The sequence below is a fragment of the Rhamphochromis sp. 'chilingali' genome (assembly GCF_963969265.1).
Source record: "Rhamphochromis sp. 'chilingali' genome assembly, chromosome: 12".
NCBI lineage: Eukaryota > Metazoa > Chordata > Actinopteri > Cichliformes > Cichlidae > Rhamphochromis > Rhamphochromis sp. 'chilingali'.
In genome coordinates this window covers 10,759,161-10,786,154 of record NC_137939.1, presented here as the reverse complement: position 1 = coordinate 10,786,154, position 26,994 = coordinate 10,759,161, and the positions used below count along the sequence as shown (strand labels likewise).

At 40.7% G+C, this 26,994-nt stretch overlaps 1 protein-coding gene across 3 annotated transcripts; it reads left to right on the top strand.

Moving 5' to 3' along the window:
- Positions 1–268: 268 nt before the first annotated feature.
- clcnk (chloride channel K) lies at positions 269–26,073 on the top strand. Of its 3 annotated transcripts, XM_080899047.1 has the most exons (21): positions 269–519; positions 2,114–2,198; positions 6,054–6,209; positions 8,071–8,202; positions 8,334–8,462; positions 9,997–10,136; positions 10,258–10,335; positions 12,128–12,203; positions 12,729–12,854; positions 14,861–14,945; positions 15,243–15,344; positions 15,559–15,643; positions 17,096–17,248; positions 17,834–17,903; positions 18,054–18,164; positions 18,452–18,668; positions 22,418–22,548; positions 22,949–23,019; positions 23,631–23,711; positions 25,264–25,350; positions 25,589–26,073. In XM_080899047.1, the coding sequence occupies exons 2-21, from the start codon at positions 2,144–2,146 to the stop codon at positions 25,625–25,627; spliced, it is 2,124 nt and encodes a 707-aa protein (XP_080755173.1). In that variant the 5' UTR covers positions 269–519; positions 2,114–2,143; the 3' UTR covers positions 25,628–26,073. The 3 variants fall into 3 exon arrangements, 2 of the variants coding, with proteins under 2 accessions (XP_080755173.1, XP_080755174.1); XM_080899048.1 differs by lacking the exon at positions 6,054–6,209; XR_013973671.1 differs by lacking the exons at positions 22,949–23,019; positions 25,589–26,073.
- The last annotated feature ends 921 nt before the right edge of the window (positions 26,074–26,994 follow it).

Genomic DNA, 26,994 nt, shown 5'->3' with positions numbered 1-26,994 from the left:
TCCGTCTCCTCGTTGTCTGAGCTCGCCACATTGGTGTCAGAAGTGGGATGATGGTGGCACCCCATGTTCTGACCCGAGTGACCCCGGCCGGTGTGCCAAAAGAAGGCACCTAGACATTTGCAGGACTTTGTGTGGGGTAATGGGGTCGTCGGGGATGACTGACCCCTTAGGTGGGGGCTATGTAGCGGGTCAGGGCTGTTCGGGGTTCTGTTTGTACAGTTATGTTTTGTTTATGTTGCCATAGTGACGGGTGACGCCTTCTCGCTGAGAAGGTGTGTCCTTCCGGGGTCAGAGGGCGCTCTGTGTGTTGTTGTTGCTGTGCGGTTGCTGCGCTGAGCAGTTAGCTAGCGGCAGTGTTCTTCTGCAGATGTCAATAAACGGCTGTGCTCCTTGGCTAGCTCACGGGAAGCAAGACCAAACGATACCTCCGTCTCCTCGTTGTCTGAGCTCGCCACAATATTAAACATATCAGGTCCCCATAAGGAGAATCATGTGCTAACGGCTGTCTAAATGACTCGGGTAAAGTTTGTAGCATGCATGCTTGTTGTTTTTGTCTGCTTCCATTTGTCTTTGCACTAGGATGATGTCGGCGTAAATGTGCAGTCATATTCATTGTGTTCCCACTAGTGCTGTCAGCGTTAATCTCGTTGAAATGACGTTAACGCCACAACACGGCAAATCTCCGTTAACGAGCTACCCCTGCGTGGGGCTAGACGGCCAACACGTTAAGAGCTAACTGCGCTAACACACTAGTTCCCACCCATGTAATTGAGCATTGCGTGGCACATCCAACATACTGTTTTACTTTAGTCCATGACTCGCTTACCTTCAGGGTCATACGTCACATGAAAACCAAAATAATTCCAAACGCCAGATCTGAATGAGGGTGCGGGAGGTTCAATTTGCCATGTTGCAAGGAGAGCTTAACTTCTGTCTCGCTAGCTTGCCCTGCGCTCTTCCTTCTGACGATGCTGTCTGTGTTGAACGCTCAGTGGATCTGCGCTCGACAGTGCAGCCTACGCAGATTCACTGAGCGCTCAACACAGACAGCATCATCAGAAGGAAAGTTGATAAAATAAATTCCAACTTTGTATTGTTCGATACATATGCGTACCGAACCGAAAGCATTGTATCGAACGGTTCAATATCGATACGAGTATCGTTGCACCCCTAATATACACATATATCTGGGTCTTTTGTTTTGTTTTGTTTCCTCTGTCACTGACACATGGACACATACAAACACACGTGTTCACACAGTGACTAGATGAGAGAGAGAGTGGACAAGCTAATCACACTGCACTAAATTTACTGCAATGGTTCATTGTTATATACAGAAGGAAATCTCGGCACTTTTTGTTTGAACAGGAAGTTCTTCTTTTGCATTTTTCACTGAATGTTTATTCTGTGAATTTGTAGTTTAGAGGAAGAATATTCTTGCAGCAAAGTTTAATAGAGCTGTATGTTATAGAGGTGCAATTTCAGAATTAGTTTGTGCATGTCTTGTAAGTTCACTTGTTTTGTCAAGTGTTGAGATAAATACAGATTTAAAAAAGAACACATGGTCTTTTATTTACATTGACTCTGACTTGCCTGACTTTACTTGAGGCTTGACTTGTGACTTGAAGATAAAGACTTGAGACTTACTTGAGACTTACAAAACAATGACTCGGTCCCATGTATCTGTCAACTTTTGATTTTAAACAAATACCAGTACTTTTTCCTCCTTACATTTTCAAAACATGTTTATTTTTGGTTTAACACATTCGAGTCAGTCCTGTCCCCCTATTAAACACCAGGGGATGTCGCATGAAAATAGATGAAAGAGGCAAATGGTGTGCCATAGCCAGGGGTTAAAGTGGGCCGGCATTTTTATTTATTCATTTTATTTTGCACAACATCGGAACAGTTGCAGGACGGTTGCACTCCGTCAGCATCTATTTAGCCCTACACAAGATGAGCGAGCATTAAGCGAGTCATATTTTTTAAGTTGTAAGTCGTTTCAAATGCAACATTTCTATTAGCTCAACAAATGTCCACAAACACACAGGCTTTCATGCATTTTGTCGCACAGTGTGTTGCTAGCTAACGGTCCAGCTGCTGTATTTCACAGGGAGAGAAAGAGAGCTAACTACACTCAGAGATGGAAAAAGATAAGAAAGACGGAAGAAAAGGAAGAAGAGTGGTTAGAATTACAGGTAAGAACTGCTCAGTGGTATGTGATAAACTGTAAATGTAAAGCTTAAAGGTCAGTCCTCATGTTTTTAAATCAGATTTTGAGTCTGTACATTTGACATTATGCTTTTTCATGTTGTGAAATGTGCTGCAAAACAAACTGAGATAAAATAACTGGTTTACTGTGATGGATTTAAAGTGCGTGTGACTGGTACGCAGTGGCTGTGGTGCTCACGGTCAGAGTTCAGTTACATAAAGGGTAACAGAGTTAAGGTGATGGTGCTTAGATTCATTCACAGATTGAAACCTTCACACCAACTTTATCCTGTGTGGAAAAAAGACAGCATAAACAGAATACTGTCAGTGTAGAGGATGGACATAAAAGACAAGGCATGACCATAAAATACTCAAAGGATAAATTCAATTGGTTTATAATTTTATTACATAGTTGGAAAAAAAAGTTAAACAAGTAAATAAAGAAACAACGTAAAAGAAAAGTAAAAAAACCCAAAAACAAATCAGTAAATAAAGGAAAACGGTAATAAAAAGAAAAAAAAGGGCCCCAACAATCCCCTCTGAGCAAGCACTAGGCGACAGTGGGGAAGAAAAACTGCCTTTAAACGGGGAGAAACTTCCGGCAGAACCAGGCTCAGAAGGGGCAGTCAACTGCCGGGACTGGTTGGGGGGTTAGGGTGGAAAAAGAAAAAAGATGAAGGAGAGAGGGAAGAGGTGTTAGGAGAGAAAGGGAGAAGGGGGAGAGGAGTGGTGAAAATTAAGATGGAACAGAGGTGGAGGACGACGAGGCTACATGAATAAGCAGCAGCGCCTTTTCTTCTTTTTCAGGTACTTTTCCATGAGCTCTTTTTTCTCCAGGATGAGGGTTCTCAACTGATCGTTTGTTTCTTCAATTTCCTTCTCAAGTTTCTGGCATCTTTGCTCCGTTTCTTTTAATGCTCATTTCTTCTTGTGATTTCTTGAAGCTTACACTGCAGGTCTTCATTTATTTGCTCTTGTTGCTGCTTTTGCGCAAGCATTTCAGCGTTTTCGCACTTCAAGTTGTCTAATTTCAACAACATCTCATTAATGACCTCTGAGTGTTTTTTCGCCATTTCATTGATCCTACACTGCATCTTTGAACGTAGTTTTTCCAATACTTCTCTTTCCAGTTCAGGTTTTCTGTCTTTCATTGTATTACAAAATTCATTCAGTTTTAGATTTCTTCTCTCAAAGTCCTGGAGAATACGTTTTTCTTCTTCCTGTTGCTCTTTCTCTTGAAGAAGCTCTTTATTTTTGCACTGTTTCATCCAGCCTGACTTTCAGCACTTTGTATTTTTCCTTTATGCCTTCAAGTTGGTCCTGCATTTGTGTGACCTCTTCCTTTTTCTGTCCGAGGATTTGTACAATTTCTTCCATAGCTTCATCAAGCGTTCCTCGGAGCACCTGATTCTTTTGCTCCATGTTTTCGAGATCCCTTTGCATCTCCTCAATAGTAGCATTCTTGTGTTGAAGCTGGGCAGACGTTTCTTTTAATTCAGCACTCTTTTTCTTGTTTTCCTTCATCAGGAACAAAATCTTTTCTCGTGCTTGACCAAACTTTCCTTCCCAGGCCTCATTAATAATTTTTGTGTAAGGCTGGCGTTGCTGTTGTTTTTCCAGCTCTTGATTTCGTGCTTCCATTTGTTTGCACTTCTCTTCCAGTTGAAGCTTCTCTTCTTCAATTTGTTTAATTTTTGCATGTAGGTCGGAGTTCTCCTGTAATGTCCTTCGGGCTGATAAGACACTATCCATGGTTGTTTTTCCTGGAGCGATTGGCCGGCCAGACCTCAAAGGAGAGGCGGCATAATCTTTTTTTCTTTGTGGGCATTTTCGTGGATACATGTTGGCGCCTGTGCACAGTGACTCTGAAAAGGTTTACAAATACTTCCAAATATATCTCTGGTCGAACGTTTGAAGGCTGCGAACAAACTGACTAAAAATTGCTGCTCCTGACCCCTACTTAAGGAAAAAACTTCAAAGGATCAAAGGCATGATGTCCACTCTTTATGAATCACATGGCATTTTGGAACGGGGATGGTTTTTTTTAAACTGTTTTTAAATTTTACTTGAGTGTTTCTTAGTTTTAGACCAGTTGTTTAGTCTGAGGCTTACAGCTGAATTAACAGTAAATTAGTACAGTCGAGTCATGCAGGATGATCACCACTTTTATATATTCAGTATGTGGGTCAGAGTGAGTGTGGATAGACAAAACACAATGATCAGGCATGACATTCTCACTAACTAGTGACACCGTGTCACCTGCGACACACACACACACAGCACGTATGATTTTGCCGGTTTCAGCTGCTGGTTGTTAATGTTGCAGACAGATCCCACTGTAACAGACTGCGGCTGTGCTTGAAGGTCATAACATGTTTTCATTCATTAACCTATCGTATTTCCATGAAAACATAGCTATGTAGGCAGAAGTCATTTGTCGAGATTGCTGTAAGCAAAACATTTTCAACCTCAGTTTATCACAGAGAAGCAGCTCTCCTCAGCCTCACAAAGAAAATAAATGGAGGTCATTTAATTTGTGACTTTACTCTCAAATAAAGCTTTGTCTATATTTGCAAGTACATTCATTTTCAGCTTCAGGATTCAGAAACTGTAAGGAATAAATTGATTGGTTTATTTACTTATTTGACAGCGAGGAAAACTTCTCAAGTCAGCAGCAGTCATTGTTCACAAGAGTAAAGTAGCGTCTCTCGGTCTGGCTCTCTAGGAACCTCAGCGTGCTGTTCCCATGGAAACAAGTTTTATACTGAGTAATTGTGTGTGTGTGTGTGTGTGTGAGAGAGAGACAGAGAGAATGCATACTTTACTTCAGTTTTTTAAAACAAAACGGATGAAAGAATAAATTGGATGTATAACTGATAGCCATTAACTTAGGGCTGATTTAAAGTGTGTGTGTGGGTGCGCACACATGTGTATGTGTATTCCAGGACTGAACAATGATTACCTTGACCTTCAACAACCTGTTGAAGCTAAACCTGCATTTCCTGCAAAGTTTGGGACATTAAGAGAATTCACAATGACAGTTTTGTGCAAAATGTTTTTTTCTGGTTCTCGGGGCCTTTAAAGACAATCACTCTTCTAAGCAAGGTCATAGTTTTTTTTTAATTGCAATTCTTGCAGTTGTAAAGTTATTGCAGTAACAAAAGCTCAGATTAAAACTGATTTTCAACTGACCTACCTTCAAGTTTATATTTAAATGAATGCATTTCCATCTAATCTAATCTAATCTAATCTAATCTAATCTAATATAATATAATATAATATAATATTCTGTTTTTGTTCTTAAAAGTCGGACCATTAAGTTATTTGAAAAAGAAAAAAAAAGAAAATCATTCATTTTACAATTTTAAGTCCTCTATGACCTTGGAAAATAGACACTGAATATCTAATATATATAACAAATCGCAATTTTTAGTTTAGCCAGTTAAATTTATCAGATTTTAATAGCTAAAGTTATCAGATAATTCATAAATTACACAGTGGAACATGTATTTTAAGCATATTTTGTTTTACCTAAAAGCTGAATATCATGCACGTCCAGACAAATGAAGGGCACATACCCATGTTCCCCCAAAGAGTTAATATTAGCTACCCTTTCAGCCGTGACTGCCCCATCACCTTAATAATAACACATTAACAGAGGTCAGTTGACAACCAGCTACCAGTTTGTACGTACTACACACAGACGTTTGTCTGTAACACATCATACTACTTCAATTGGGGCTTGAAGGTAAGTCTGCTTGTCTTACATGTAAGTATTTTATCTTCATTCAAGCAGCTTATTTGTAATTGCATTAGTCACACTGCAATGCAAACACTTCAAGGCAAAATGAAGAGCCCGGATGAGCCTCGAAGGAGTAAAGCGGATGGCGAGAACAACAACTGGGAGCAAGAAAATCAATCGGACACATCCCATAATAAGAGCCCGCTCCTTTCGGATCCATGGAAACCATGCAGACGGCACCGTGCTGTTGTCAAAGGTCAGAGTGACGTTGGAAAATCGTTATAATCTGATCAATACTGATGCAATCAATCTATCTGAGAGCAGCCATGTGCAATCTTAATCAAGTATGTAGTTTTACGCTGGAGCTCCAGTTTGGTTTGACCTCAATCTGAAAAGTCATACATTGATCAGAATCTTGAACTCAATAACAGAGTTTATTGATAAGATATTATCACATCTTTTAAATATGTATTTTCTGCTCTAAGGACAGGGTGCAACACTGAAACCTAATTACTGATTTGATATCTTATTAATATTCAGTTCTCATACCCAAGTATAATCGTTTGCTGTTATATTTCATCTGGTGATTTAACTTTCATATTATATTTTTATACTTCTGTTATTTCAGTTATACTAAACTGTCATTTGATTTCATTGTTACTTGTGTATCCAACCACAGAGCTGCGCACAATCCTTGTTTTTTAGATTCATGCAAGGCTTGGGTCAGGTCACTTAACTTGAAACAACAACTACAGAACCACTCGTGCTAATACTGAAGTAAGTAAAAACATTCTTTACTGCAGTAGAAGTACAAATACTAGTGCTAAAATATTCCTGTTACCTTTACACAAATATATGTGGTAGAAACATCCTCCAAAGAGCTACTTTATACTTTGAGTACATTTCAGATCCTGTACTTTTTCACTTTTATTTGAGTAAAGAGGTTAAATCAGTACTTCAGCTTTTTCTGGAGTGTTTTTTAGCACTAGTGTCTGTAGTTCTACTCAAGTACAGCATGTTTGAACATATTAGTGTTTGTTCTGATGGGTGCTTACTTCAATATTAGCTTATGCGATTCTGTAGGTGTTGTTTCAAGTTAAGTTATCTGACTCAAGCCTTGCACAAATGGAAAAAAATAAGGATTGTGCACAGCTCCATAGTTGAATACACAAGTGTGGGGGAAATCTGTCCCTTGTGTTCTGGAAGAGGCACCCTAGAACACGTCAGCAGCTGCCCGAAGGCCCGGGCAATGGTCGGTATCGTTGGCGTTCCTGCGATCCAGGGGCTTTGCAGGATGATCACTGCAAAGTCCTCTGCTGGCTGGGTGTGGCTGGGGCAGCCAAAAAGAATGCCATCCAGGCTGTGAGTGAAGCGGCAGAGAAAGCCACAAGGTGGCTGTGGATTAAGAGGGCTGATCCGTTGGTAGCTACTGGTATGCAAGTCAAGGCCTGATCACCATCGGGTGGCTCACCTGAGCGAGGGTCTGTGATGTTGTGAGACCCAAAACAACTGATTACCCCAGGATACACCACTGAGGGAATGGGTTAAATGCAGAGAGGAATTTCCCCACGTGGATCAATAAAGTATACCTTATTATTATTATTAACCTCTTAAGCCCCAAGCCTACCTGATCTCCTGCCTTTTGCCCCCGTATCAGGGGGCGTTGGAGCTTAAAGTGCTATACAAATACAGGCCATTTACCATTTAAGAGGTTAACTCCAAGTGGACAAACAAAAGTAGAACAAAACAAGATGAAGACAAAAAATATCCTTAGTTTTGGCCTATTTTTAATATGATCATTTATGTTCAATACGTTGGGGTGCTCATACGACTGTGACCCAAGTGTTTATATTTTCAGATTGTTTTGTACAATCTAATTCAAAGGCAACAACTAGAAGGCTGGAATCAAACAATGCAAACTAACCTAAAAGATTCAAACCTGCTCTGGAAACTGCTGAATCGAAACTGAACTGAATCCAATCTGATGAAAAATGTAAAACTTTAATGCTCCACAGCTTTCCAAGTAATTGTGAACTTTACCTTTTAACTTTACCACCTCTGTAACATCTCAGCACAACGCTGTTGCTCTGACATGCTAAACCTTTTTGTTTCCTTAGAGCTGCTGTTGAAGCTGAGGTGTTGTCTGGGAACAGTGTGTGGGATTGAATGGTATGGCTACGCTGCTCTGGGTATTTTGACTGCCATCCTCAGTTTCCTCATGGACCTCAGTGTAGCGAAGCTGCTGCGAGGTGGATACACACACACACACACACACACACACACACACACACACACACACACACACACACACACACACACACACAAGCTAAGTAAGCAAAGCACACAAATAATCAGTGCTTCTCTCTCGTGTCTCTTGCAGCTCACCAGTGGCTTTATACGATGCTGGAAGGAAATGTTTTGCTGCAGTTTCTCTGCTGGACTCTTTACCCAGCATGTATTTGTGCCATTGCATCATCATTCTCCCACAACATCTGTCCTTTCTCCACAGGTCTGTTGAGCAACAAGCAGGAAACATGATTAGTTCAGGTGTTTTTTCACAGGCTGTGCTGCTTTTCTCTGTATTCTGAGAGCATGGCATTGCAACCGTCCAAGTCCACAGGTGAAGAAAGAGGGAATTAGTTTTTATTTTAGGTCTCAAATCTATCTTAGTTAGATTGTGGCTTGGGGGATAGTCACCACACACTACAAACAAAGCTCTAGCAGAAAACACCCCTTCCTTGAAACGTTCTTCAGTATGCAATTTAGTTCTGTGAGAACATTTTTAATCAACAAGCTTACCTAAAACAAAGGTGTCCATGTCAAAACTGAAAGAAAAAAGCAAAACTATTTGTGTCCAAAGATGATGTTTATAACTAAAAAGACTTGATTTTTCTTTACAACTCATATCATCAACGCCTCATAATGCCTCTAGATTCAGACTCGAATGTATTTATATTATTTATGCTATTTATTTATACTTTTAATTCAACTTTAACATAAACATACAAAACAATAACACTAATGATATAGAGGTCTCAAACACTTGTTACAGGGTTAAAAGTCAATAGAAAGTGATTATTATTGTGAACAACAGGAACTACTACAGCACGAAAAACTCTCCATATATTTACATGCAAACCTGATTATTGTTGTAAGACAGACTTGGAAAAATTGTGAGCCCATGCTTTAAAGCACCAGTTTTTTTTAGATGTGACAGCTAAGCAAACACTGAGTCTCTACCAAATGTGGATGTGTGTGAGCTGATGAGTATTGCAGTAGCAAGCTTTTGCCATTCATTCACTTACAAGTGATCATTACCGTGGAAGTTATGTAGTGTTTGGCTACAACACGGCATAAGATTAGAAAGGCTAATTATCCAAGGTGATTTTGTGCGGCCACACCGTAACATGAAAGGACATTCAACCTTTTTATCTTCATTATAGTCTTAGAAAAAAGATAAATGAGCACAAATGAACGTGAATATTCATTTTTCATCACCCACTTTTTTTCTCTTGAAAACGTCTTTCTGTCTATCTAAAATAAATGGTATTGAAAAATAGTCAAATGAGATATGAAGAAGTCAACTATGATATTAGCAGTCTCAGAAATCTTGTATGAAGTATGAAGGATGTAGGATAAAGCATATCTAAGGGACTATGTGTTCTATCTGTCCACCGTTCGCAGTGCAGCTCTGTACTGTAGCCCAGCGGTCCCTCTGGTCTCTTACTTGCAAACAAAGCAAACAAGGAGACATCTCAGCTGAACCATAAAAAAGGAGAAATTGGTTTGATTTATGCAACCAAAATCCCCCTGTGCAGATATAGCCTTTACAATCAAATACTGAAACACAGTTCATCTTCAGCTTGCCTGTTTTGTGTTGATGGTCTTTTTAAGTCCCAAAGAAATCCTTGCCTTGACGTTCCCCTCTATTTAATCATTCAAAAATCATTCTTGCGTATTCACCTATAATAGTCTTTTTTGCCTTTGTGATTGCTTTTGTACCTCAAACTCAATCTTGTACTCCCAATTGTTTATCTTCTCAGGCTCAGGGATACCAGAGGTGAGAACCATGTTGGCGGGATTTGAAATGCCGCATTATTTGTCTCTCACTAATTTGTTTTCCAAGTTCTTGGGCCTCATCTGTACACTGGCTGCTGGCAGCACTGTTTTCCTGGGCAAAGTGGTAAGATGACTCAGCATGTCTTTTTGTTACTCAGAATGCGCAGCAGTAATGTAATCATTTTGCTAATGGTGTGTTTTCTGATTTGTTGTGACGGTTCTGTATATTTACCTCGAAACATCAGGGTCCATTTGTGCATCTTTCCACCATGGTGGGAGGTTACCTGAGCAATCTCTGCACTCTCATACAACGTGATAAGAAGGTAAAGCACAGAGAAGTAACTAAAAAGGATGCTGTACATTAAAACAGTCTGTGTATGTTAGAAATAAAGCACATTTTAATTCAACTTTTTTGATATTTAAGCCCAGAAACCTTTCAGTTAAAAAAAAAGAGAAAAGCTTTGATAAACCCCTTATATTGCACATCAGGTACCAAACACCAGGCAAACAAAGCCAGAGATGATTTAGTGGCACAGCTGAAGCTCAGGTGTTAGAGTAGGTAATCTACCAATCACAAGGTCATTGGATTAATCCCTGACCCCTCCAGTCCACCAATCCAAGTGTCTTTGCACAAAATACAGAACTTTTACTTGTCTCCAAAGCAGTACGTGAGCTTAGGCCTAAATAAATGTTTGATCGGGTGAATGACACAGTTGAGTGAGACAGAAAGTTGAGTGCTCAGCACAAGTGGAAAGGTGCTATATAAATCCATTTAGTGGCTAAAAGAGATTTAGAAGTTAGTAAAAAACAAAAGGAGTGTGAACACTGGATGTCATCATTTTGCTGTAAATAGGACCCCTAATCTGTTTGGACAAATAATTCTGACTCAGAATCTATTTGTCATCTTCATCTCTTTCTGCTTACCTCATTGCAACACATTTAATCCTTGGGTTAAGATCAAAGCCTAACTGCTGTAACAGATACCTGATAATGAAAGTGCTGAAATAAGTGCTAAGTGAAATAAAAGTAAGTGATGCATAAATATAATACTAGAACTTGTCTACAGTCTTCCTGGACAGTCTAGAAATATTAATCGCACAGCAGCCCATTATTTGTCAGATAATTCCATTAAAAATGCTCAAAAGGACGCAAATGTTTTTGAGAGGTCCAGATCAGTGCTGAGGTGAAGCCTTTCCAAAATGCTCTAGCTCAGCGGTCCCCAACCTTTTTTGTGCCACTGACCGGTTTATGCCCAACAATATTTTCACGGACCGGCCTTTAAGGTGTCGCGGATAAATACAACAAAATAAAACTAGTACCGGTACCGAAAAAAAAAGAAGATTTATTCATAACACACGTGAAAAGACCCAGGAAAACCGAGTTAACGATAAAAACGATAACAAAATAACGCTGAAAACCGATAAAAACTCTGAAAACCATACATTTCACACCTGAGCCTCAACTCTCGCGGCCCGGTACCAAACGACTCACGGACCGGTACAGGTCCGAGGCCCGGGGGTTGGGGACCGCTGCTCTAGCTGTAAGTGGGCAGTGTCATCTTCCACCTCTCAGCCAAAGCTGCCATAAGCAAATCATGCAAACTTCAACCCTCATGCAGTTGTCCTAAATGAGAAAATTAGCGATAAAAACTAAAATTGCTTCTTGTTTCAGGTTGCAAGCATTTTTGGTTTATACTTTAAATTTGTGCGTTTTAACATGATGGTCTATGGAGGACGACTCATTTTTGGAGCCAGCCACGAGTGGCCGTTTGAGGAACTGCAGCTTTTGACACGTCAGAAAAAATGAATCACATCGAAGGACTGAAATAATTCCAGTAAAGACAGAGTCATCTTTACAGGAAACACAATAAGAGAACATAGGCTCTACATGCTTGTTAAGGCCTGAGTGATGTCTAAATGTTAAGAGCTTTGTGTTTGATTCTTCCACTGTTTGGAGGCCATGTTATTTGAATCATAGCAAGGGACCTCAGATGGGCTCAGACGGGGTGTGAAATGCTTCTCTGGAAAACAATAAATGAAATCCTGCTACGTTCTTTAAAGCATAAAAGTCTGAAAAAAGAGACAGCACACACACTACAGCATGTGTTTCTTGTAGGAAAAAGCAGCTGGACAAATGTTGGTTGTATCTGCCGGGGTCGGGGTAGCCAGCTGCTTCGGAGCTCCCATTGGCGGTGAGAAAGCCAGGTTGAGCTTTTTTTTTTTTTAAACTTTTTATGTATCTGCTCACAGCAAATCTGTTTTTCGCACAGTTACTCAGGTAATGCTCTTTTCTGCCTTTGATTTCCCTTTTGCATGCTTCACAAAGTTGCTGTTCCCTTTTATCCTCCCTCAGCCCTATTTGGTCCCCCATCGTGTTTGTATATGTTCCTCCCTCACCTCTTCCTCCCTTGATCACCTCTCCGCCTAATATTTTGATCTTCTTACCTCCATTTCTCTTTTGCATCCTTGCTGGAGGTTCATTGCCAAAGGTTTGTGCTTGAAGGATAAGCTCAAAATGTCACAATTTACATAAAACAGCAGGGGGTCTGTTAACACCTGAAATATACCCCTATTTCTGTTGGCATAGATGCAGACAACACTATTTATTACAGCCTTCCAAAGATTGTACTGTTTAAAGTAGAAAGGGCTACTGCCGTCGCATGCAAAATGTCATCTGCACCTTATTCCTTTGTGTCTTTGCTCCTCTTCCCCTGCAGGTGTGTTGTTCTCTGTGGAGGTGATGAGCTCTCACTTCGCCCTGAGGCATTACTGCCCATGCTTCTTCTCAGCAGCCTGTGGGGCGTTGACCTTCCGACTTTTAGCAGTGTGGGGTGGAGATGGAGGTGATGGATGCACTAAACACCACTCGCTCCTTTAATAGTCTAGAAGTAGAGGGTTTACTTTAGAGTCACAGAAAAAAAAGCCAAATAAAGCCTAGAAGAAGAAGAAGGAATTCCCTCCAAATATGGAAAATTATTGTGTTGCATTGGCCAAAAAAAGAAAGAAGAACACAGTTCACTCAATCAAAATCGAAATATTCTAAAATGAGAAGCTTAATATGAATGCGCGCCTTGTTTTTCTGTATCAGTGCTTGGGGCAGTGGAGCTGAAACAGATGTCAGAGAAAAATGTTCAGCAGTACGTCGAGTAAGTGGTTCAGAGGGTCCAAATCTATTAATTATCCACAGCCTTCCACCAGACAGCCAGACAGCGTGTTGATTCAAACTGGATCCAAACACCAAATTCCTGCAGGGAAGGGTTAGGGTAATAAACTTGCTTTCCAGCAGCTAACAGCTCAATAATCAGGCCACAGTAACAGCTCCTCACAGCAACAAGGCCAAGATAATATGATGATAATGACTGAAGAGCTGAGATTTTACTGAAGTCAGACTTACAAGGACACTGTGCTATTTCCTTTTTAAAAGCTGGACCACTTAACACCAACAACTGCGTAGGAAAATAATGACATTTTAAACATGTGTCCTAGATTATACTGGGCCACCTACACGCTACACCTACATGAGCGCTCAGCTGTAGAAACACAGGACATGAAGCTCCAACCGCACAGTTTTTATGCTGATGTTAATGTCAGAGAAGATCTGGAAGTCTGCAGTTACTGAGTCAGCAGAGCGTTGGACACTTCTTTTTTTTTTTTACACTGTGTGCCTTTAGTACTTGGTGACGCTGGTTTCCACTGTGCAGTAGTACCATTGACAGCTGATCATGTCATGGTCCTGGGTTGCTGTCCCAGTTATTCTAAGTTAAGGATCTCTTAGTTTTGGTTATTTTAATACTTACTGTTTACAGTTGCTTTATGTTTTCCCTCGGTTTTCCTGGTTTTGTTTATATTAAGTTATTGTTTCAGTTCATCCTGCCCGTCTCAATCTCTGTGTTTGGTGTTGCTCGTCTTGCCACTTCCTGTTTTATTTTCATAGATGTTTGTCCCCTGTGCCTTGCTAAAGGTTCTACTTCCCTTGTCATCCCTGATTTGTCCCCACTGCTTTTCCCACCCGTTTCCCTCTAGGCTCATGTCCTTTTATAGTTATTGTCTCAGTCACCCCTTGACCTTTGCCAGGTCGACCACAAAGTCTATCCACTCCCAGAGTTTTCTGTAAAATCACTCCTAGTGGCTCCTGGTTATTTGCATTGTCTGGCTTTACTTTCTGCTTTTTTAGCATGTTTTCCTTTTACATTGATCAGCATTCACTTCCACTTAAGCATCCAGCATCCACTTTGGAGGAGCGTTGGAATTCAGTGAGCTCTGCAGAACGACTTGTTCTCTTACCAGTGTTTGTAAAAGCAGACTGCGTGGATAGGTGCTTGATTTTTCTGAGCCTGTGGTAACTGGGCTGAAAACACCTGAATTCAAAGAAGAGACTGTGTGGCCTGTTGCTTTGTCTACATGACAGCAGCTCCTTTACTGCCTGCAGTGCACCAATAATCCACCAGTGGGCAGAAGATGTATGTCACTGCAGCTTTTTCAGTTGCCTATTGATCATGTTGACACATGGATCTCTCAGAAACCCATGTGCCAGACTGTCTGACATAAACAGACTCTCCATCTCTCTCATGGTATTTATCATGAAGATGTCTCATGTTGAAGTAAATCCTTAATAAATGAAATATTTTCTTTTTTTAAATTCTGATTTTATTTCTTTCTGTTGTCAGTAATGTTGACAGCTATATAATAACTCGCCGTGTCAAACATCAACTTTGGCAAAGTTATTGGAAGCATTTAAGCTGGCAGACTGTAAAATCCAATACATTTTGAGTTCAGTAATGTGAGGGATTATTAAATTTGAAAGGCTGTGGGGAAGATTGAAGTGATGCAATTTGTTTTATGTCCACAGAGACTCTCCAGGCCTTGTTCAGAACTAATTTCCCCGATGCTTTACCTTTCTACCCGCTGGAAATTCTGCTGTTTGCTTTCTTGGGGTAGGTTTATTTTGACAGTATCTGCATAATCAAACAGGTCCTCTTTTATTCTCTGTCTGACAGATAATCCCTGACTTCTGGCATTCGTATTCATATCAGTCACAATGAAAACCAGCTGTTTTTCCTGCTGTACCAATTAGCATTCCAATTTTTTTAGTCTCATCTCAACCATTTCCTCCTCCTCCTTTTCCTTCCCATGACTTCTCCAAGTGTAATGACTTCCGATAGTCTGTTGCTGCCTGGATTAAAATTAGCCTCTCATCTCTCACTGTGGTTTGTGTCACTGTCTGAAAACAGGCTGCTGTGTGGGGCTGTGAGCTGCTGCTACCTCTTCTGCCACAGGTGGATCCTGCGTTTCACTAAAACAAACCCAGTTTTCGCCAAGATGCTGACGACAGAGTGAGAGCTCTTTGCAACCTGAATTGTGCTGTAAAATCTGGTTGACAACTTATTTGCCTTTTTTTCCAGATAGAAGCAAATATTTGTCGAGTAACACACTTTAAACCCCTGAAAGCATGGACTAGAGTAGATAGGAAAACATTTCAGGTTATTTAGAAGTCAGACAGACAATTTTAAAAGCTAATGGAATGAACCAAATGCCTGTATTTTGCAGGAAGGCTCTGTACTCAGGCATGGTTGTCTTCTTCCTGGCATCACTGACGTTTCCCCATTTTGCTGGTCATTACATGGCTTCTAAGGTGGGCATCAGCAGCATTTAAAGACATAAACACTGCAGTGAGTCACGCTGTTGCTTTCGTCTGAATGTTCCTTCATTATAATGCACTTTATTCTGAGTCACTCCCGTGTATGCTGCGTTGCTCTCATCCTCCTATAAATTGTAACTATTAATCCACAATTATAGTCTGCAACAATTTCACCGCTCACTCCAACACTTGATCTGAGCCTGATCAGATTGTTTAACTCCATTACAAGCTCAAACACTTTGTTTGTGTTTGTCATTACTTTGCTCTTCCTTAGACATTATTACACTCACCACAGAGGCTTATTTCACTTTTATTTCTGTCAGGGTGTCAGCTCACAATATCTAATTCTATCTCAGTAACTCATAACTGAGATTTTTGGCGCAAAGCTTCTTGAATAATTTCCCAGTTCTAACATAAAGAAGAAACTTTCTTGTTTCCTAATTCCATTTAAAAAGCTCTGATTGACTCTGATTGCTGTTTTTTTTTTTTTCAAATCATAATAATCCCATTAAGCTAGCAAAGATGCTAATTGATGCCGTTGTTGAATATCACCATCACATCAGAATGAATATCAGCATAGAAATGCTCTTAGCAGAGGTAGTGCATCTGAAAATGTCGGTCATGTGCATTGATGAGCCACTGCTTAATTATTCCATGAAAAACTACCAGTTTAGGCAGCAGCCCTGGTTCAGCTCGAACATGAGGCCCTTTGTTTTTCCCCACTCTCTGCCACCTTTGCTGCCTGCTGTCCACTGTGCTATCTAATAAAGGTCAAAAAAATAATGTTAAAAAATATTGGTACACACAGTTTTCATGCAGATTTGTGTGCAAATTTTGGTATCCATCCAATACCAAATACAGGGCCAGAATTCCTGATACGAACACTGATATCGATACTTTTAACTTAATGGCAGCTTATGTAGGGAAGAGCAGCGTGTAATGAGTTATGAGATGAATCATCGTGAATTTGCATTTTCTGATTTTAACAGCCACTAAATCTGTGGCTGTAATTAGAGAAGACAACAAAACTCGTACTTCAGCTTTTCGTGTATTTTGAAACTGAGGTTTTTAAGACCCGGAATGCAAATGTGCCTTTTTATAAAGTGCTTTGGGTCAGCTTTTGCTGTTTAAATATGCTATAGTTTATAAGTAAAATCGATGTGACAGTCAACACGAAAAAGTTCAGATATTTTTCATAATGCCTGATTGAGTTATATTTTTTATTTCTTAGAAAATAATTTAACACAATTCCTACATGTTGAACTTAAAGGATAGAAACAAAGTATCGATCCGATACCAACACCGGCGTTGCTGTTGATATCTGGATCGATCCGCCCAGCTCCAGTGCAAACGCACTCTTTGTAAATGAGGACCAATGTTAGCATCAGTCTGTTTTTGTTTCATAATGTGAGGTAGTAATACTAATATCACTAATCTTTTAATCAGTACACCATGAAGGAGCTCCTCACTTCTTTCCTGGATAGCAGGCAGTGGACCTCACAATCCCACAACACCTCCGAGCAGCTGCAGCCTTTGTTGGAGTGGAGCTCATCAGGGACTTCTGTCTACTTCTCTTTAGTTTTCTTTCTGCTCATGAAGGTACAGGAATGCAAAGGTCAATGAAATCATCTTTTTATCTGTCTAGGAATCCTAAGAAGGCACCAAGCTCGGCTGCGACTCCTCTTGTTCCTCTCTGCTGGGTCACAGCGACCCATAATTGGAATACAGTAATTGACATTTTCACAATAGAATAGGCAAACTAAAGGCTGTTTAACCTTTGAGGATGAAATGTCTTGTGATGCTTGATGCTCAGTCATACCAGCACTGCGGGTGGAAAGAATGGGTTTTTGACCTTTAACAGCTATTAAAGTAATAGCCCAGTTACTGGTTTTAATCAGTCCCATTATGTGTCCACACATCTCTTCTTCTCATTTGTGTTTGAAGCAGACAGAACACCTTGGAAACGCACAAAAAAGAAAATGAGTTTAAAAGAAAATTTCTACACTGAGAACAGCTTCTGATAGTCACTTTAGCAGGAACCAATGAGCAGTTCTCTCATTTCTACATTTAAATGTGAAACGCAAATGCACATAATGGAATCATTTGTGCATAAATGAGAGCAGTGCAAACACAGCCTGATGTGACTCCTCTGGATGCTCTGTGTCTTTGTGTGTTGTGTCTGAGATGTGGATGTTGGTCCTCGCCTGCACCCTGCCTCTGCCAGCTGGATACTTCATGCCAGTGTTCATCTATGGTGAGTGTTTCAACTTTCAATTTCAATATAACAAGTCCATCTCACTGCATCCCCCATCTGCAGGAGTGAAATGCTGTCTTTTTCCTAACATGGCAAAGCTACTAAGTAAGAAACCCTTTCTTATTGGTCGTTTTGGTTTCTCTTTTCCAGGGGCAGCTATTGGGCGTTTGATTGGGGAAGGAGCCGCTTATTTGTCTTCCACTGGAGTGACTCCAGGCCAGCAGTGGGCTTCTGTAAACCCAGGAGGCTACGCACTTGCTGGTAGAAAAACCTGACCAGCTGTAGTTTGGTGCTAATATTTTACACTCGCATTGACTTTTGCCTGAATGTCTGAAAGGGACAATTTTGCCTGCATTAATCAGTTTACTTCAAATTTTGCTAAACATTTTCCTAGAGCTACAATTTGAACCCAGTTTTAGCTAATAAGTTAATTTCTATCATCATCATGCCTTTCAACTTTTTAAGTTTTTAAGTAAATTTGCTGAAATGTGGCATTAAATTTAACAAAGCAACAATTCAAAGTGCATCGTATGGTTGGTCTGCTTTAGGTGCAGCGGCCTTCTCTGGCGCTGTCACACACACTTTGTCCCCAGTTCTCGTGGCTATAGAGTTGACTGGTCAGTTCACGCATGCTGTACCCATCCTCCTGGCGACTCTGCTGGCCAACGCCCTGTCACGCTCTGGACAACGCCCATCTTTCTATGATGCCTTGTCCATCAGCAAGAGGCTCCCACACCTTCCCTCTCTGAAGAAGGCAAGTCCTCAGTAAGTAAACACAAAAGGCCGTCTGACAATCTGTAGTAAACCTGCAAACCTGTAAACTTTGGTGCTGATTGTGGGTTTTTTGCATCTAGCTGAGCAGTGTGTGTAATAACATTATATTAGTAAGAAAGTCATATCAATATATAAGGCATGAAAATGTACACTATTACTGAATTCTAGCCAGAAATGGGGAAATGTGTGAAAATGTGAAAAAAACTGAATACAAAGTTTATATTAATAAAATATAAAGTTTGTTTTAGTTAATTTTAGGTTTTCTCATTGCTGTTCAAAGCTTGTTTTTCAAACAGTGTTTCACAGTGAAATATTTCATCAGTTGATGTTTGGATCCTCCGACTCTGAAGTTATGCCGAGTATCAAAAGTTTCAACAAAACTTCAGTCCATGACTGAAACTATAAAACTATAAGGAAGCCAACCAAAGTGTAAATAATCATACAACTAACACTTTTATGTATGGCTGTATATAAACTGCTTAAAAAATTATGGGAAGACTTTTTAATCAGAGTACAGCATCAAGTTAGTTGAACGTCTGGGATATTGATCGGGTCAGGTTGTTCATCAGTTTTAGCTGCTTTGGTGTTATTGAGTTCCAGGAGACAGGCAGTTACCCTAGGAGAGCTGACAGGACCGTAGAAGGTCCTTAAACCATTAGCAGGACTGATGTCTGCTCCTTTGACAGAACAGGATGATCACTGCCATAGAATACCAGAATTGGCAGGTCCACCACTGGCATCCTGTGCTTTTCACAGATGACAGCAGGTTCACCCTGAGCACACGTGAAAGGATCTGGAGAAATTATGCTGCCATTAACCTCATTCGGCATGACCGAATTGGCGGTAAATCAGCGATCGTCTGGGGAATCATGTTCATGGAGGGATGCTCAAACCTCTACAGTACAGGCAATCTGGACTGGCACAAGATCTGGGAGAAGATCCCCCAGGACACCAGACATTGTCTTATTAGGAGCACACGCCAACATTGTCGGGCTTGCATACAAGCATGTGGGGGTCATATAAACTACTGAGCACCATTTTTAGTTTCTGCAATGAAATTTGTGCAAAATGGGCCAGCCTGCTGCAACATTTTTGCACTTTGATTTTAGGTATGTCTTTGAATTCAGTCCCCTGTAGGTTGTATTTTAATTTCCTTACTTTCATTCCAAGCACATTATCCAGTCCATATCAGTGCATCCAGCACGACTTTTTGATGTGTTTTGAAAGAGTTCCTTTCATTTTTCACAGCAGTATAGTTGGGGAATGGCTGCAATCACAGCATTGTAAGATGGCGAAAGATGTACCCTTAGGCCCCCTCCTCGATTCAGAGATGGTCTTTCCCTTTTCATGAAAATGGCCTCCTTGACTCCGCGCTCAAACCAGCGTTCCTCCCTGTCCATACGTGTACATCCTCATCCTTGAAAGAGTGTCCACTGGCCTGTAGGTGTAAATAGACTGCAGAGTCCTGGCCTGACGAGGTAGCTCTTCTGTGTTGTGCCATCCGCTTCGCCAGAGGTTGTTTGGTTTCCCCGATGTATAAATCCTGGCGCTCCTCCTGGCACTTAAAGGCGTACACTATGTTACTCTGTTTGTGTCGGGGGACCCGATCCTTGGGGTGGACCAATTTTTGGCGCAGCGTGTTTTGGGGTTTAAAAGCCACAGAGACCCGGTGTTTAGAAAAAAATGCGTCTCAACTACTCCGATACTCCTGACACATATGGGATCACTACAGGTTTTCGCTTGGGCAGCGGTTGTCCTTCTCTCCTGGATCGGCTGGAGCTTTCTTTAGGTGCCTTCCCAGCTTTGACAAACGTCCAGCTGGGATAACCACATTTGCTCAGGGCCTTCTTGATGTGCTGTTCTTCTGCCTCCCTGGCCGCTGTGTCAGTGGGGATGGTGTACGCTCTGTGTTGTAGCGTCCTGATGACACCCAGTTTGTGCTCCAGTGGATGATGAGAGTCAAACCTTAGATACTGATCCATATGTGTAGGTTTACGGTAAATGTCAGCTTTTAGATGTCCCCCATTACTGATGGAAATCTCGCAGTCTAAGAAGGCTAACCTGCCACTTTTCATATCCTCCCTGGTGAATTTGATGTGTCGGTCCACCGAGTTAATGTAATCCGTGAAATGTAGTACATCCTAAGATTTAATTTTCACCCAGGTGTCATCCACATATCTGAACCAATGGCTTGGTGGTGTTCCAGGGTAGGATAGCAAAGCCCTCTTTTCCACTTCTTCCATGTACAAATTGGCCACGATGGGTGAAACTGGGGAGCACATGGCACACCCATGTTTCTGCCTGTAGAACTGACCCTTGTATGTGAAGTAGGTGGAATGAAGACACAGTTCCAAAAGCAAACACACTTGGTTGATGCTGAGAGTGGTCCTGTTGCTGAGGTTGGGGTCATCCTGTAATCTCTTACGGACTACCTCCAACGCTTCCGTGACTGGGATGGAAGTGAAGAGAGATGTAACATCGTACGAGACCATGGTTTCATCTGTCTCAATAATGACATCTCTCACCTTCTCAACGAAATCCAGGGTGTTCTGGATGTTTATAAGATTTGGGGAAACCTGCAGTCAGCTGAGACTGAAGAAGTCACTTGGATGAGTGACGAAACGTTTCTCCCACAAAACGCTACGTCCAGATGAACAGAATCAATTTTTGGAGATTTACTTTCCTGGATGATTGAGAATGCATCAAAACGTTTTAACCAATCAACAATCAACAAACCTGTCTCGCCTACAACTGATTACCAGGCGATTCCCAGGAGCACAGGCGACCATCAGAATCAAAACACTCACAACAATGAATTTAATCTTTTAACCAAGTCAGCCACAAAAAACACAACAGAAACTCATCATGACAACCCACACTGACAATATCTGGAAACTGGGCACAGAGGCTATGAATGTCAGTAATCATATATCTGCTTAGAACTGTAATTAGAATGAAAATCCAAATGAACTCAGATTTAACAGAGATTTATGTGTCTATACTTGGATCATCATCTGTTTGCCACCCACACAGGATATCAGCCCTTAACCCTCAGGCTCAAATTAAGTTTTTAGTTGCTAATGCACAACCAAGTCCTGCAGTGGTACTTCTGAGTAAAAAAAAAACTCATAAAATATGTATGTGGCGTAATCAGGTTGTTAGTTTTTAAGTGTTGCAAATTGGCAACGCCTGCCTTGAGAGGGCTAATGCTTTCTCATGCTTAATGCTGTCACACTTTCAGATATATTTTATTTATAACCTATAGCACGTTTAAACAGCAGAAGTTGACCCAAAGTGCCAGAAACCCAGTTTCAAAATAAATAAAGGCTGAAAAGTGTATTTTGTCGTGTTAACTAATAATCAGATCGATACCGAAATCGACAGTATCACACAGGACTAACAGATATCATGACACCACTTTGGTAAGTTCAGACCACGCATGGATCAGCCTATGTCTGTCAGATGAAGTGTTGTTGGAATAACAAAAGGTCTTCTATATCACTGCCCTGACAGCAGCAGCTGTACTGTCTGACTTCCAACCAGCTCTTATACAACATGCTTCCTGAGTATGAGGGGTGGAAGTGATCCAAATTCATCAGTAAAAGCAGAGCATTGCAGTTCTCCTTTATGCGTTCCTGTTTATCATTTGGCAGCCGCTATTATGCAATTTCAGAATTGATCATTTAATTTAAGCACTGCTGCTTTTTCTCCAGGTGTGACACGATTCATCTGTCTTGCAGGCTTCCATTCACACCAGTCGGACAGGTTGCGGTGAAATCGGTGCTGCTTCAGAAAGCAGCTGGGCCAGTGGAGGCTGAGCAAGCTGTCAGAACCAGCACTGAAATGCAAATCCCTGTGGTAGACTCCTACGGTGAGCGGACAAATGTATTTGATCATAATTCACTCCAATAGTCTGCCTATATTATCTCTTCTTCATTTTATTGCTTTTAAATTTTACATACATGCTGGTCTAAAGCGCACGCACAGGTATGACATCACAAAGATCAACTGAAAGTAAAATAAAATGATGAAAAGTTGTAGCCATCTTAAAGGCTGCAGCAGTACAGCTTCATAAAAGTGCTTCCCCGAGAAGGTGACAATTATGAGAAAATAATCAATTGGGCAGCTGAGCCTTTCGGCAGCAGTTGCACGGATAAATTTTTGTGTTTGGAACAGATGACTCAAAGCCGCTAGAGAGCTGCGCGCACTTTAAACTGCAGCACCGACTGTGGCAAAGAAAATAGATTTTTCTCTCCTCTGTTTTATTGAAGAGTCACAGATTTTGCTGGGGTTTGTCCTGCGATCAGAGCTGCTGACGTTCCTGCGTCGCTGGAAGACTGAGGTGAAAAGGCTGAATGGAGACAGAGAGTTCACTGAGGTTTTTTTTTTTTAAAGCAGCCGTTTAAAAAGAAGAGCGTGTCCGTGCAATCCATTTGACATTGACTGAATGTGAAACAGCTGGAAAAAAAAGATGATTGAAGTAGGATGTGCTGGCAGGACTGCGAACTGATGGAAGAGCTCATTTCATGACAACTCACATCCACTTTAAAGGATTTTCTATTCACAGAAAAATACTTTATTTTATTTTATTTTTTTAGAGGATTACAATAAACTGTTAAAAGTAGGAAATCAGTTTTTCAAGAAAATGGAACCTACTGGTATTAATTCCAGGTCGTGCTTAGCTGTGAAACTCCAAAACAATGTCTGCCCAAAATGTTGACTGTATTGTAATTACAAACTTACATTAAAATTTTCTAGTTTCTAGTGTTGTTATGCAAGTACAATATAAAACCAATCAAGGCATTTACTTGACTTGAGTTTATACCATGAATATTTTTCTTAACCAATTATAATTTGAATAAATAAACATTTGATTTTGTATATTTCAGTTGCATTTTACTCCAAATTACTGATTCATGTTTATGAGCAATTGAAAACCATGTGTGTGTGCAGAGTCCGGAGAAACATCTGGATGAAGGATGCTGCATTTACCAAACCTCCATCGTGATATCACCTCACAACACTGTTCAGGAGGTAGGGGCTCTTTGTTAAATGGAACTGGCAGCGTTACCAGTCATTGATTTAAAGCAACAGTTGGCCCAACAATTGCAAGAAATCCTGTTTATCACTTTCTGAGAACTGGAGGATGATGCACACTTTCCAAAGCACAAACCGGGAGGCAGTTAGCAGAGCATAGCATAATCAGTTGGAAACAGCTAATAACTAATGAGCTGTTTTATTCACTGTTTTATTCCATTTATGCACAGACTGAAATTGAAAATAAAAGCAACTGGAGCTAGCTTAGTTTTGAAATATTTAGATATGAGTAAAACACTGATGCAGTCTGTCTCTGAAAATGGACCTATCTGGTCTCACATCTCCTGCTTCTCTTAAGTAATGAGCAAATTTTCTGAATGGATAAACTGAACTGTGTTAACTCTTTATCTCTGTCTATCTGAACCTCTCCACTAGCTCTTAGAGTGCCTCAACCATCTGCCACACTCTTCATCTCTCTCCACCTGTTCTCTCTGCTGTTGTTCTCCTAAAAAGAATGCAGTCAGAATGCCAGAAAATCTCACTTTTTTGATGATTAGATCACAAATATAAATACAATAAACCTTTTTTTTTAATGCACAACACTTTTATTCAAGCAAGGAGCAAAACTCATGAGATCATGAATCTCTTTTGTGAGCTCAGGTTTGTCTCTGGCAGGTGAACTTGCAGCTTGCGCAGAGGGTTTATCTTGCTGGGTTGCAAAAGCATCCTCTTCCCTTCCTCACAAAACCTTAAGTTGTAGCAGAGGCTGTGGCACGTGTGCTTCACTGACTCATCGGCTGCTACAGCAACAGGAGACTACACTTCCTCCACCTTCTGGCATTGCCTGCTCCTTGTTGCTGTCACCATCTTTTTTCCTGCAAAATATTTTTATACCCACAGCAAACAAACCAATCAAACAACCAGCAACCAAGTGCCAACAGTTAAAAGCCCTGTTAACTGGTGCTCTCTCTCTCTCCCTCTCTCGCTGCACACTCAAACAAAAAGCTTTGTAGCCAATTAGAGTGAAGTAGATGTTTGAATTGCACACAGCGAACCCAAATCCTTGTGTTTCTGATCAACAATATGCAATTATTTTGGGGGACTTGCTAGACTTTTTTTTTTTTAAATAAGCAGGCAGCTGTTCTCAGAAATAATAACCCCCACTACACTGCTTAACAAATGATAGTGGACAGATACTATTGGATTACATTACCCTAGCACATAAAGAGCAAGATATTTCTCTCGTTAAGTTGGAAGAGACAAAAAATGAAGCCAAATGAGAGCAAATTAAAATTAGATTCAACAGATGGCTGAAAAACACTCTAAACACTCAGTTACTTAAATATGTGAAGATAAAGACAGTCTCATCCACAGGGCATATAATTTAAAAAAAAAGTCTTCTTTGCAACGTATCTGACAAAACAGCGGGGAAGAAACAAAACAGCGACAACAACAAAAACCCTGCAGTTTCCAGGACATCAGATGAATATTTATGATCTCATCTGAGAAATTGCTTCCATTAACCCTTTTTTCCTCTGCGTGTTCTCAGGCCCACAGTATACTGAGTTTACTCGGATCCCAAACCTTGTTTGTTGCAGACGAAGGAAAGCTGGTCGGGCTTATCACGTGGCCAGAGGTAGGGAGTGTTTTTGTGTACTTTCACCCATGCACAGATGTTACCTTCAACATGCATGTTTTTGTCACATTCCCATGTTCCTCAAATGAGCTTTACTTTGTGCAAACGAGACCACGTCCTTGTATGGATTTGTTAAAATTATGCAGGGCGCTGGGAGAAAATAGCTACTTATGGATTCAAAGCAGTCTCATTTGTTCCTTACCTCCATCTCTTCCTCCTTCTCCCTTTTCTCCTCCAGATGAAGAGGATATTAGAGGACTTGGCCAAAGAAATCTGAGCGACATCACAGCGACATCATCACGTCAGCACATCCTATCAAAATGTATTTTAAATAAACATGTATCCGTCTCTGCCTGATTAGCTCAACGTGTTTAATAATGATGTAATTTCTCTAACAATATTTGCACACCAAACTATACTGTTATCACCTGCAAACTCCTGTGAAAAACATTTATCAGAGCCTATTATCTTTCATTTTTATTTTTGTAATTAGAAGGATCTCGTCCATTAAGCAGATAGCACACAGTCTCATTTACTGCTTTGCACTTTGTCTCACAGTAAAATTGTAAGCACAAAGAATATTAACCAGTGCTAATAAGAAGAAAAACAGTTTTAAAATGTATACAAGTAATAACAGTCAGTCTCTGTTCAGTATATATTAGGTCCTGTGGGGCGCAACTGAAAGTTATGTGACCATGCATCTTAAATAATAACCCAGGGGCAGCCATGTTTTTTTTTTCCCTTTGGGGAGGGGGGTTGGAGGGGGGGGGGGGGGGGGGGTCTTTTTGCAAGATGAGGCTTCCTTGAAAATACACCCAAATGTTTTTGTTTTTATTTTTTGCTTATGGCATTTTTTAAGGGATCAGTGTAGTGTATCTTTGGTAAAGAACTGGGCGGATCAATCCAATATATGATAAGATACTTTGTTTCTATCCTCCAAGTTCAGTGTGTAGCCCAATGAATTGTGTTAAACAAAACATGCACTATGAAAAATGTCTGAACCTTTGACAGTCACGTCTGTTTTATTTACAGCCCACAGCACATTTAAACAACAGAAGCTAATCCAAAGTGCTTTCCAGATGGGCACATTTACATTTCAGATCTCCAAAAAAAGTTTCAAAATACATAATTGCCCCTTGGGGATAAATAAAGTCTTGGCTCAAGAGTTGGCAGTTCGTCCTGTAATCGGAAGGTTGCCGGTTCGAGCCCCGGCTTGGACAGTCTCGGTCGTTGTGTCCTTGGGCAAGACACTTCACCCGTTGCCTACTGGTGGTTCCAGTGTCCGGCAGCCTCTGTCAGTGCGCCCCAGGCTGGCTGTGGCTACAATGTAGCTTGTCATCACGTGTGTGTGAATGGCTGGATGACTGAGCGTGTAAAGCGCTTTGGGGTCCTTAGGGACTAAGTAAACCACTATACAAATACAGGCCTTTTACCATTTACCATTTTGGATTCTGATGAAAAGCTGAAAGCTGTGTTTTATTGTGTTAACTTGTTAAAATGTGTTCAGAATTTGCAAATCGATGCTTCAACTCATAAGCTGCATTTATAAGTTCAAAGTAGTGATATTGGTGTTGGTATTAGTAATCGATACCAACATTTCAGTATCACACAGCACTACTTTGGTACACTGACCTATGATTTCTC

What these genes read in the sequence shown, in the direction of transcription:
- clcnk (XM_080899047.1), top strand. Translation starts at nt 2,144, where the DNA reads ATGGAAAAAGATAAGAAAGACGGAAGAAAAGGAAGAAGAGTGGTTAGA. An exon ending in GCACCGTGCTGTTGTCAAAG is followed by an intron (nt 6,210 to 8,070) that starts GTCAGAGTGACG and finishes TTGTTTCCTTAG; the next exon opens with AGCTGCTGTTGAAGCTGAGG. An exon ending in TCATACAACGTGATAAGAAG is followed by an intron (nt 10,336 to 12,127) that starts GTAAAGCACAGA and finishes TGTTTCTTGTAG; the next exon opens with GAAAAAGCAGCTGGACAAAT.